Source organism: Pelodiscus sinensis, chromosome 5 (genome assembly GCF_049634645.1).
Source record: "Pelodiscus sinensis isolate JC-2024 chromosome 5, ASM4963464v1, whole genome shotgun sequence".
NCBI classification, from domain to species: domain Eukaryota; kingdom Metazoa; phylum Chordata; order Testudines; family Trionychidae; genus Pelodiscus; species Pelodiscus sinensis.
Window position 1 is genome coordinate 80223022 of NC_134715.1, and position 12848 is coordinate 80235869.

At 40.2% G+C, this 12848-nt stretch overlaps 1 protein-coding gene across 2 annotated transcripts in view; it reads left to right on the top strand.

Moving 5' to 3' along the window:
• Positions 1–12848, top strand: part of ASAH1 (N-acylsphingosine amidohydrolase 1) — a 32332-nt gene that overhangs the window by 8349 nt on the left and 11135 nt on the right. For both annotated transcript variants that reach the window (XM_075931188.1, XM_075931189.1), the window contains exons 2-7: positions 1659–1705; positions 1912–2002; positions 5121–5207; positions 7241–7319; positions 9133–9207; positions 10882–10927. In XM_075931188.1, coding sequence (XP_075787303.1) covers positions 1659–1705; positions 1912–2002; positions 5121–5207; positions 7241–7319; positions 9133–9207; positions 10882–10927 — 425 coding nt within the window. The remainder of the gene's footprint in view (positions 1–1658; positions 1706–1911; positions 2003–5120; positions 5208–7240; positions 7320–9132; positions 9208–10881; positions 10928–12848) is intronic.

Consider the following 12848-nt stretch of genomic DNA (forward strand, 5'->3'; position numbering starts at 1 on the left):
TGTTGGCTATCAGTTTAGTCTGAATGAGTTGTGTGTCTTATTTGTGAAGGACAAACTGCTAATCTTACTCACTGGTGCAACCAAACAAACTGCAAATAATTGACCTTTTTTCTGTTTGCTTGTAAATGGCATGTGTCCATAAAATACATGGGGGTGCACTTGTTCTGAAGGGCAATGGAGGGTGTGTTTGGGTGAACAGAACTCAGGCTGGCAATTACTTCTGTTAGCTGGCTATACTTCTAAGGCAAGTGAGGTGAGTTGCCAGAGTGGAATAGCTGGTGCAGCACAGGATTGGGAGCAAGGAAACAGGTTCTGATCCTGATTCCTAGACTTCCATATACTACAGAAAGTGCTCATTACATTGCGTGCAGCTGTTATGCTGGGATTATGCCTTCAATTAACCAGTTTCTATATCACCGCTGAATGAAAAATTAAATATACTTTGCCCTTAACCTCACTGCATTTATGCTATATTCAGCACCAGTTTAGCTGCTCATGTAGCAGTAGGTAATGTCTGTAGCATATCGTAAGATCTCAAGTCTTAGGAAAGCACTTAATTTGCATGTGCCTCTGTCACCCATCTGTAAGACAAGGATAACATCAAACAGCCCCCCTACACACACATCCCCACCCTCATCTTGCATGTAGGTGGTGATTTACTTAACACTTCTGAATTGTTCTGATCTCTTAACAGATACCATTTATCATTTACAGAGAAATCATTTAATATATAGTGCAAGCCATTAGCTTGTTCGCTAAGTGATAAGTAATCTTAAATTCACTTTTTCAGCTTGGACGAACGAAATATGGGATTTTTTCCTCCATCTTGTTTATTCTTTGATAAAAATCCGAGGGATTTTTCTGTCCCCTCCCCAAACACTCCTTGGGTCTGAGCACCTTCAGACCAGAGTTACTGTCCCACTTCTCCTTTCAGGCTCTGTAAAAACACCATAACAGGCTCTCTTGCTTCAAGAGCACCCCACCTTAGGGCCCATTTATTACAAAAATAAGCCAATATGCCAAAACAAAAATATCAAAGTGTACTCCATCTATCAATCCCAGTGCCTCTGATATTAAAATATTAAAGCATACTCTGTCTATCACTCCCAAAGCACAGGCCACACCTTCTGCCAGGGCAGTCATCCCAACCCTTCCACCTAGAATACAACCCCAGTTTTCCAAATAGGAACCCTTCTCTGCTGGGAGTTCACCCATGCCAGGGGGTGGGAACATCTTTCTCATCCTTTCCTGTTAACTTTTTCCAGCTCTGTAGATGTCAGCAGGTAAACCTCTCTGTTGCATCCTTGCCTTCTGTCTTCTCTGGCCCTTGTGTTTCAGCTCTCCAGCTTGGGGAGGTCAGCCAATGAACACCTCTGCAGCTTTCTCCCAGTGACTGCCTTCCCTATGTGATTCTTTTCCCTGATCCGTTATAGCTGCATATACTGCCTGGGCCTCCCCAGTTAGCCAAACTAGAAGCACCTTTACTAGTGCAGAGGTTCTGGACATGCTTCATTTAAAAAGGGAAAAGCCAACCTGTGACAATAAGTCAAAAGGAAAAAAAACACTACATGGTATATTTAAAAAAAATCTGCTAACCAAGAAGCTGGTTTTTAAAACCTTGCATTCTTAAATAGCACAGTTTCTCTCTTTCTCTACAGTTTGGAGAAGACTGCAGAAGTAAAACATACCCTCCTGCAGGACCAACGTGAGTAACTCAAATGACTAGTACAGTTTTTGCCAAATTACAGGACAGTGAATTGAGAAGAAATAAAAAGCAGTTCAGTTTTCTTCTGGCTTGCTCACATAGAATCAGATGGAAAAAAAATCTCTTCTAGTGTTTTGGCATTGCACTATACCAAGTAAACGTTTATAATATTTTTATATATATGAACTTTGGTACTTGTTTTTCAGATTCAAGGGGACGGTTCCTACATACATCATAAATCTTGATTTACCTCCCAGCAGAAGATGGGACAAGTTGATGAGTGAAAAAAAAACAGAGGTATCAAGTAACACTTTTTCTTTTAAGTTTAGCTTGAATCATAACTAGTATACAACTTTCTCTCATAGAGTCTCACAGGAAAGAGTGAGATGAATTTACTTCTGAAATATTTAATGACTACTTAAACTGATCTAATTTAAGTTCTTGATCAGAAAGCAAATAAAATGGTTTAAGCAAACATTATTTCTTTCTACAAAATGTTTATTCTCAGAACTGAATCTGATATAAAATAAAGTAAGTTAGAACACTGAAGAGTGACATTTTCTGAGGTGGACTTCATTTTTCTTACCATTTTTTTTCTTCAAATCTAAACACAATTATGGGAAAATTGTGCCAATGTAATGGCCTTCTGGGGATTGAAGTGTTGTATCCACAAATACAATATACAACAGCAGTATTAACTTTCCCATGTTAACCAGTCAATGTGCCTGCTCCCTAATTTGGAAACATCGACTCGGGTGCTGATAGTCCATTCCCCGTCACCATGCTTGTGTTGTCCTCTTAAGACTGTATATAACCTAACTAACTGTGGGGGAGCTTTTTGTTGTGTGGTAAGAGGGTCACTGTTTGGTTCATTTAACCCATCTAATCTTCCATTTGGTAGGAATAGCTCTTGAACAACATTTAAATGTGTTTGGGTTGAACCAACAGAAAAAGTACAGTCAGATTTTTACATCTGCTTGTCTCTAGGCTTAAAATTTTTATTTAGGCTTCTATTTAGAAGTGGTGCTTTTCCCCAAGTGGGTTGGGCATCTGCTTCTTACCCTGATTTTTAGTGTTAGCTGGAGCTGTTCAACACCTCAAAACTAAACTAGTTTTGCTTGTGCCCAAATGTAAGTCTTAAAAATCTATTTTTAGATAGACATGCCTATAACTTTGTTTGTATATTTTAGACCATGTAATCCAAATCAGTGGAGTTGGACCATTTATAACATAACTACATTTGTGATGTGCTTTCAGATGAAACAAATGTGAAGTTTTTGTACCATATGTACTTGAGAAGTTTCCTAAAGTAGGGGTCTTTACCTTCCTATCTGAAAAGACTCAAGCACATGAGTGCTGAATAAGGTTATGTCTAGACTACAAAGATAAATCGGAAAAAGAAACGCAATTTGTGGTACATAAATGTATCTTTTTCCAATTTACTTCCAAAAGAGGCTTTTCTGGAATTGTGCCCATCTAAACATGCCACATTTTGGGGGGAAACCCCCTCTTTCGGAACATCCCTTCCTCCTCATAAACTGAGGTTTACAGGGATGCTGACAAAACGCGTCTACTTTTCTGACATTTCTTTTCAGAAGAATGGACGTGTTCCTTGGCATACCTCTGGAAAAACTCTGCAGTCTAGAGGTATCCTAAGTGAAGAAATAGAATGGAATTTGTTTTTGTTTTTTTTTTTTAAAAAGAAGTGCCAGTTCTAGGATTTTGTCAAGAAAAAAAACGCCAGAGAAAATTTGTCAAGCAAAAACAAAAAAATGCTTGGGAAGTCGGGGCCTGTTATACCAATAAAAGCAAGCAGGATCTTATGAGGGGGATAAGGTAAAAAGCCACATTTATTGTAAAGATAATAATAAAAAAATAAAGAAAAGATAGACGCAAACAACGTTGTTTAACTACTTAACCCTTATACATATAAACATTCATTCATTCATCCATTCATTCAGGTTCTGTGTATTTGTTATAGTTACCAGCCTGGAAGTTGCTTGTGACAGAATACTGGCCAGGTATTCTGTACACAAGTGATGGTAGTGGGGAGCGAAGTCCTGATCAGATGCGCATCTGAAGCTCCTGGTAGGCTGGCAGCAGAACCTTGGACTCTGATTCCATAGTTTTTTAGTCCAGTTCTTATAGGAATTTCTTCCTATGCCAGTCTATGGAAATTGCTGCATCGTGCTGATGTCTTCAGGGTGGCTGCCAGGTGCTCGTCAGTGATCTCCTTGAGTGGACCTCCAGTACTTGGTTTTCTCCACTTGACACCTTTTGGTTGCGCTGGCACCTGACGCCTTTTTCAGCCCTTTGTTGCTGTATTCTCAGGCTGGCACCTCTCAGAACCATTCATTCATCGTCCAAGCACTCTCTCTCTCTCTTACATACATTCCCTAATTAATGTTTCCCATACAGTGTTTCATATAATAACAACTTTACATATTCAAGAGTTGTAGTTACAAAAAAGTCAAGTTTCTGGGTGGCATTTCTTGAAACATTCTCTGTCTGAGTGCTGAGTTAGTTACAGTTGTTTTGAAGAGAACAGGCGTCAATTATGTAACAATGCCCTTAGTCAATTACAGGTCTTGGCTCCCATAGCAGAGTTAGTGGCTTGACAATGCATTATTACAATGTATCTCTGCAATGTCAATTTCAAGCAGCCCCTTGCACAAGCTTGAGCATGCCCTGGGACACAGGGGGGGGGCTGTTTCTGGCTACATAGGATTATATTCTTAACAGTTCTAAGTTACATTATATTCTAAACATTTAACAATCTTAACTAATAATAATAAATCTAAATAATAATAATAAATCTAAACACTTTAAGTTGTGAGGAACAAATTATGGGGAGTCACTTCCACTTGGGGGAATCATTTTTAATACATTGATATGTTATCCCTACAGGCCGAAATGTGGTCATGGCCCCTTTAATTGCCATGGGTCCCGAGTGCGCTTCTATCCAGTGCGGCATGAGTGCTCCTAGGGCTGGCTGGGGGCTGTGCCGGAGGAAAGTGGCGAGTACTCCCCCAAAAAAGATGATGGTACTCTGTACCGGTGTGTACCGTCAAAAAAACACTGGATGTAACCCTTTCATGGCTGGAAGTGTGCAGAAATTATCAGTGTAAAACATTGCCAGTGGATGACCATGGTAGTATCTACCAAGCACAGTCATTCTTATTAAGATACTTACTGTTACAAGAAAAGATCCAGGCTCTGTCCTGAATTGGTATGAATAAGGATTGTAGCTAATCCCCCTGATTTCAGATGAGATTACACCTGTGAGTAAGGATTTCAGACTTGGGTTATTAAATGGTTGAAGATTATAATTTTTGCTTTCATTGTTTTTCTGTTTTATTTTGCATTTTAATATACTATCTTGAACTCTATTAACTTAAAACATTTTGCCTTCTAGTTGAAGACTGTAATTCATAGTATTAAAGATCTAGCAAATGCATTTATCCCTAGTGGCAAAGTGATTGAAATTGTGGATACTAAGTTGGTAAGTGTCGTCAATTTTGTTTTAATATCAAACTGCATGCTGTAGCCTCCAGAATGCTATCATAGAATCCATAGACATACAGGTCTGGAAGGACTGTGAGAGGTCATCAGATTCAGCCCCCTGCACAGTGACAGGGCCAGATACACCTCAACTGTATAATAGGCAATCTCCATTATTATTATTATCTCCTAGATCTGGAAGGGACCTTGCTAGGTCATCGAGGCCAGTCCCCTGCCTTCACAGCAGGACCAAATCCTATCCCTGATGAATTTTTGCCCCAAATCCCTAAATGGCCTCCACAAGGATTGAACTCACAACCCTGGGTTTAGCAGGCCAATACTCAAACCATTGAGCTATCCCTCCCCTGTTAGCTACTCTCCCTTGGAAGTCTATTCCAGGCCTTACTTACACTTATAATTAGAAAGTTTTTCCCTACTATCTAACCTAATTTTTCCCTTGCTGCAGATTAATCCTACTACTCCTCCAGAAACAGACTTCAGATGTTATACTTGCCTGCTCTTAGATTCTATTTTCTGGAGTTTACTGAACTTACTTACCTGAAACCAAACACTAAATTGAGGGGTGGGAAACCCACAAGTGTTCAGCTTCTTGAGTTCATAGGAATTCTCCCAAAGTTTGAACTTAGTTTTCCTATCCAATAGGAAAATTTATTTGCCACTTAAAAAAAGGCTTGGTTTCTTTAACAAAACAGATTTATTGAAATGCTGTTCATTCTGCTGTGCTGAACTCTTTAGTGTAGTCAGTTTTTTGTCCATTACATGTGCAGTAAGTGTCTGACCAGAACAGTATAGGTGTATTTACCAAATGGTCACAGAACCCTTTTTTTGTTTTTGGACTAATAGCAGCATGGTGGTCCCTCCCTTTTAACTGCTAGCATAAATAGGAAGTATATAAGTGTAGCAAAACTGATTTGAAACAGTAAAGTTCTGTGAAGCAGCAGTACTATCTGGAGTTAAAAGTAGAAGTACTATGTTCAGTTTTGCAAAGGGCAAAAGGGATAATAGCAAGAGAGACGGCAAATCTAGTATTAAAATCTACTGATCATAATTGTAAAATGTGTGTACAGTGCAATTTCCCTTTTCTTCTTTGTACATTTTTAGACTTCTCAGCTGTTTGACTAGCTGAAATGATTATCTTAAACTCTTTAGATAATGAAACACACTTGAAACAGTCGTAGTGGTTCTGAAATGCCTTTTATGTCTTGCTCTTTGAAGTTAAAGATTCTTGGGTCAAATCTTCAATCTAAATTTGGTATAGGACCTGAGCAAGGTAACAGCCCCACCCATGCTAGTTGTGCTTGAGCTAGTGAGCTAAAATAGCATTGTGGATATTGCCTTTAGACTAGCCACATGAGTACAGATCCGAGGAGTCAGGAGTGCTTGTACATGGTCATCTAATCCAAACTACAGACCTGCTGCAATGCCCACATTGCAATTTTTGCCATGCTGGCTTAAGTAGAGTTAGTGTATCTGCCTTCCTTGAATAGGAAGCACACTTCCAATTGCAATGTAGGCATAACATTTGATGCCTCTGCTCTCTTTAGTCTGAAAGTACAGTAGGCCAACCCTGTCCCTACCCAATTTACAACAGTCTCGTGTCACTGGATTAGAAGGCACTGTGGCATACCACATCCTACTTTCTCCCATTCCTCTGACAGGGAATGGGTGGTGTAGGTAGGGGTTCCCCTAGTCAGCGTTACTGTTAATGATTCATGGACTTGTCTTGGTCTTAACTGTGACTACACTTATCTCTTTATTAATGTCTGTGGTCTCAAAAATTAAGTGGCTATTGTGCTCATCTCCACTGTACAGATTTTAATAAACTAATTTTTATTCTTAAGGTGGTTCTTTGCCTTTCATTTTCTTCCACACCCCGTAAATATTGGCAGCAATGTTAAATGGCCAAATTACAGTGTCAGCCTAAAAAGATGTAAATATAAGGAGAGCCCCTGTTTAAAGACAAAGCTATTATTCATCTTCAGTTACAATTTAAACTAGATTTTTTTTTTTCAGGTTTGGTTGATTTCCACTCTTCCCTACCCTTTCAATGAAGAGCTCAAAGGGATAGCAAATGCTTCAGGCATTCCTCCAGGTAATATTGTCAATATTTCAGTTTCATGGTGTCTGTTTCCATTTTTTTTCTTCTCTAAAAGTGCAGTGTATTTGTCAATCACATTAGCCTCCATTATCTAATTATTCAATATACAGTTGGTAATTTAGTGAAGCAATTTGTGATGCTATAAATGAAGAGTGCCTATAGGAACATAATGACAGCAAATGACACTTGAAAGATTGCAACATGTAATCTTTTTATCCAGCTGGGCCATCTCCCCAATGGCCTTGTGAAGCAAATCTACTGCTGGGAGTTATGGGGGTTCTCAATCCATGACTACTAGATGTCTCAGTCCTCCTTTGGTGAGGTTCTTTGCATTTCTTACACCCAATGCGCTATAGGACGAGGTGGGGAGTTAGATTGCTTTCTTTCCCAGAAAGGCTATGTCTGTACTGGCAGTAGTATGTAAGGTATGTATGCCAAAGTAAAAAGCAGATTGTATCCACGTGTAAGTCATAGCATTGTAGACTGGGGACATGCTGCTTTGGGCATGTAGAGATCATTGTAGGATAGATACCACCAGGATTCAGGAGTAACTTTATTTGGCCAAGCAATGCCTCACCCTGTACGCCAGTGATGGGCAAGCAAAGGTAGTAAATGAGCCGCATAGGTGGCCACAGAATTGTCATAACCAAGATGGGATAGAGTAGTTTTGCTAACTGTGCTTGTGTACCTGGAATTTGTGGAGTGGGCTAGATGAATCACAGCAGCGCTTTGATTGGATGCAGAGGGAGCGCGCAGCTCTCAGTCAGTGTTGTGTGCAATCAGCAATCAGCATGCACCTCACTTCATGTGCCCTTGCTTTACATGCACGTCACTTTAGTAATACTGGAAGGGAGAAAAAAACTACATGGATGGAAACTATGGGCTGCAGGTTGCCCACCACTGCTCTACATTGCTGTTGATACCCATGCTAGGTAGGCATGCAGTGTATGTATTCTACATGCTGAAGTAAGGTGTGTGCAGACTCCCATAATATATCTTTGTGTGCTCCATTTTCTTTATCAGAATCAATGTAGATCAGGAGATCCATTGATTTGTGCTTTTCCCAACACTCTTAGCCATGTGGGAGCATCATGAGTAGTGAAACGCTGAAGATTTTCTATGATGCAAGTTACTGAAAATATAGGTTTCCTTGTTCTGCATCAGATTTGGGTGGGCACATAGCTGCTCAAGAGAATCATAGAATCATAGAATAATAGGACTGGAAGGGACCTCAAGAGGTCATCGAGTCCAGCCCCCCGCCCTCAAGGCAGGACCAAGCTCCACCTACACCATCCCTGACAGATATCTATCTAACCTGTTCTTAAATATCTCCAGAGAGGGAGATTCCACCACCTCCCTTGGCAATTTATTCCAATATTTGACCACCCTGACAGTTAGGAATTTTTTCCTAATATCCAATCTAAACCTCCCCTGCTGCACTTTAAGCCCATTACTCCTTGTCCTGTCCTCAGAAACCAAGAGGAACAAATTTTCTCCTTCCTCCTTGTGATACCCTTTTAGATATTTGAAAACGCTATCATGTCCCCCCTTAATCTTCTTTTTTCCAAACTAAACAAGCCCAGTAAATAGTCCCCACATTAGTTCTCAAAATACTGAAGCTCCTTGTATCTTGTGAGGCTCTTGCCTTTAAATGAACTGGCCATTTGACTTAAGTCCCAAGAGAGTAAAACTGAAATTCTAGCAAAGTGTTGTAGAATGCTCCTATCTCCAATAGACTTCTTTCTAATAGTTACTGGTTTTTATTGACAGTCTGGCAGTTTGAATGTTCCTTCTTCTTGTTTTCTAGGAGAAATTCTTCTATTCAATATCTTCTATGAAATCTTTACCGTATGCACTTCTATAGTAGCAGAAGACAAAACAGGTAAAGTCTGTTCTTTGCTACTTTTATTGTGAATCTTAGGGAAACAATGTCTTTCTGGCTTTTGTCTTGTGTAAATACTTTTTAGTTGAGCTTTCCTAGTAATCCACTAGGAATTTTGCTGTTGCTAGCATCTCTTCTTTGCTGTCTTGCTGGATGAAGGGATTTGTTCAACGTCATTTTCCTCTGTCTCAGTTTCCTCTTCTGGAAAGTAGAAATAATACTGAGCTTTAAAGCACTTAGATCTACAGATAGAGTGCTATGTACAAGTTAACTTTATATGGAAGGTGCTCAGATATTAGGGTGATGGCATTATAAAACTTTAAATCGGATCATCTTAAGTGGCTGATTCCCTACTGAATGGAAAAAATCATAGTTGCCATGTTCTCTGAGGACTAGATTTCATGTTTTGTTTTCTTATTCCCTTCTTTCACCTTTCTAAACTGCACAGGCACTAACTTGAGTTGCCTCAAAAAGAGTCTTACATTTCTGAAAGAATTCGGTGAACAAATGGCATGAAGATTTCATTTGCTGCTTTTTCCCCTTCATGGAAATGAGTTCTGATATTGCACAATCACTCTTCTCATAAACATTTACAAACAGAGTAAACCAAATACTCAATTAGAACAAAACCCTCATACATAGTTGTGGATTAACCCAGATCTGGGCAAGATGCGGCCTGCCTAACACTTTGATGCAGCCTACGACTGCATCTGCCACTTCCTATTTATATCCTGATGCTCGTGCCACTGCATTTCCAGGTAGTAGGATCCTGTTTCAACTTCTCCTGGCTCATGGTTGCAGCAGGAACTGTGAGCCTTTTAAATAGCCAGGCTGTGTGGGTTGGTTTTGTTTTGTTTTTTGTTTTTGTTTTTTTAATTTCTTTATTTCAAAACCTCTGGCCCCAGACAATTCTGGGGAGAGACTAGTCCCCAGCCCTGCCTCTTCCACATCAGGTCCTCCCCCTTCTGGGGTGGACCTGGCCCATAACCATGGACCAAAATTCATTAAGTGGCTCCCCCTGAAAAAATGTTTGTCCAACCCTGGATTAATTAGAAAATTGGAACTGCTTTAGACTCTGGAAAACTAATAGCAATCTATAAGCTGCAACAACTTCACCTATGTCACAGATTTACTAGCATAGTTGAAATGCCCTTCCAAATCTCCAAGAAGATATAGCATTTTTAAAGTTACCTGATTATGTATTCAGTCTGGTGTTCTATTGTGTAAATTTGATAACATTCTATTTTATTAAAAAATTATTTGAAATGGGGAAAACTGGGAGAATTGTATTTATATGCTCAAATAATGTTGGGGATTGGAGTTCATTTTGATATTGAAAACAATGGGACCTGTTTCGTTTCATCAGAGGAAAAAAATGGTAAGGTTAGAAAACATTAAATTTAAAAAAGGAAAAGTTCTAGAAGCAGACTTGTTCCGAATATTTTTTTGGCAAAAGTACCTTATTTAGACTCCTCAATTATTCTTCATAAAGTATGGTCTTACTTCGCATCCATATTGGTATATTAAGAACAGTCACAACAACATACAATTATAAAATCTTACATCTGCTATGAGTTCAGCTTGCCTGTTTTTCTTTATTCAGACAGAGCCTTAACCTCCAAGACATGTCTATTTTAAAAAAATATACTAAAGTCATTTCTTTTCTAAATCCAGGAAAGCTGTACCATGCTAGAAATTTAGATTTTGGACTATTTCTGGGGTAAGTGTGTGTCTGTCCTTTAGAATAACTCAAAATAAGAGTCCTAAAAGCAACCTAGGCTTGAATGTTACTGTTTGCTGTATTTCAGTACAAGCTGCTTAACATTTACACCTTGTCTGCCTATTGCAACTAGTTACTGTAGCTCTCTTCACTAAAGATTGCTGATATAATAAAAAAGACCAGTGCAGGCTAAAAGTACAACTCTTCTAACCAGTGTGTTCTCTCTAATTTTTTCCATCCAAGCTAAGTGCAGATGTGCACCACCATTAGAAACACATGCTACTGGCTCTGCTAATCAGTTGGGTGGCACTGGAATCTCTCCTGGGTAACACTGAAGCACTTAGCTTAACACTGCTCCTCACCTCAAATAGTAAAATTACCTTTAGTTAGCAGAAATGGCTGTCGTTCCATTAAAAAATTGTCTTGCCCTATTACTGGAGTGGGGAACCTGCAGCCCCCAGCTTGCCTGGATCTCATCCCTGAGGCTTGGGACTTCTCTCTACAGCATTGGGGAACCTGCACTGACACTCCAACCCCCGCCCCAACTATCTCACCATGGGGCTGAGGCACACAATCTAATAGCCTGGGGATCAGCAGCCCTGACCCAAAAACGGTTCCCCACTCCTGCCCTATTAGCAAGAAAGAACCCCATAAATGGCATGAGCAACTTCCCCCTCTTCCCCGTCCCCCCAAATATACCAGGCCTGGATAGTTGCTAGAGACCGATGCACTCTTGATATGCTCTGCTCTGTCCTAGTAGATGGAACTCAGTCCAGCACAGAGCTTGCTTTGGCGCAATACACAAAGGAAACAGTGTAAAAGAAAAGTTCCTCTAGTGGTATCATGTGAAGAAGCACTTGTGTCATGCCATCTGAATTATTCTGACTGCTTGTTTTATGGGTCTGCGCACGCACACACTCTCACTCCTCCCCCATGGCCCCCCTCCCCCCTCATGTGATTCTGGAATTTGGTTTCCTTATAAGGATAACTTAGGTCAACAATGGACTTAAGCTTTTGCATTGTCTAAGAACAGTAGAAAAGTTTCTATGGACTCTTCTAAATTCTTTTGGGGTGCATCTACACAACACCCTAAACTCAAAATAAGTTACGCAAATTGCATATCTTATTTTGAATCTATTTTGAAATTTGGCGCGACTATGCAGTGTCAAATTCAAAATAACACACTATTTCGAGACATCCCTTAACCCTTGTGGAACGAGGGTTATCAGGATGCCGAAATAGCATGTCCGTTACTGTATTTTGAAAAGCATTTCAAAATAACATCTTGTGTAGATGCGGGGTATTTATTTAGCCATGCAGTGTAGACGTACCCCAATATTTTGCATCTCAAATATTGCCACATTATGCTAGTGCATGAGAACCAGAAAACAGAACCGAATAGATTATTTTTCTGAGAATTTTCCGAGAATGAAAACTATAAATAGTGAAAAGTAAACAGTATGAAACAAGTGAGATTTTACTACTCTTAAAATTATCTATGGTGTGCTTAATGTGCTATGTTTTTTAAATACATACACACACATCTGCATACTAGGGGGCTGTGCCCCCCCGTTTGCTATGCTCAACAATCCCCTTCTCTCTGGGAGTAGGTGTCTGGCTGTGGGGAGGGTACAGGAGCAGGCTGGGAGTGTGGGGGTTCTCTCTGGAAGGGGTGAGAGGGATAGGGGTACAGGGTCTCAGTGGAAGGAGTGTGAGGGAGTTGGGGTCTCAGCTTGGGGGGGTATGAGGAAGTGGGGGTGTAGGGTCTTGGTAGAGGGGGTGAGTGAGTAGGGTGGCATTTCCCCAGATAGAAAAGGGGCTTCAGCTCTGCCCCTCCCTCCCATCCCCAGCTGCTGCTGCTATCGCTTCCTCCCCTGTGGCCGACCTCAGTCTGGCCACAGCAAGTGGCTGAGGGTGGAGG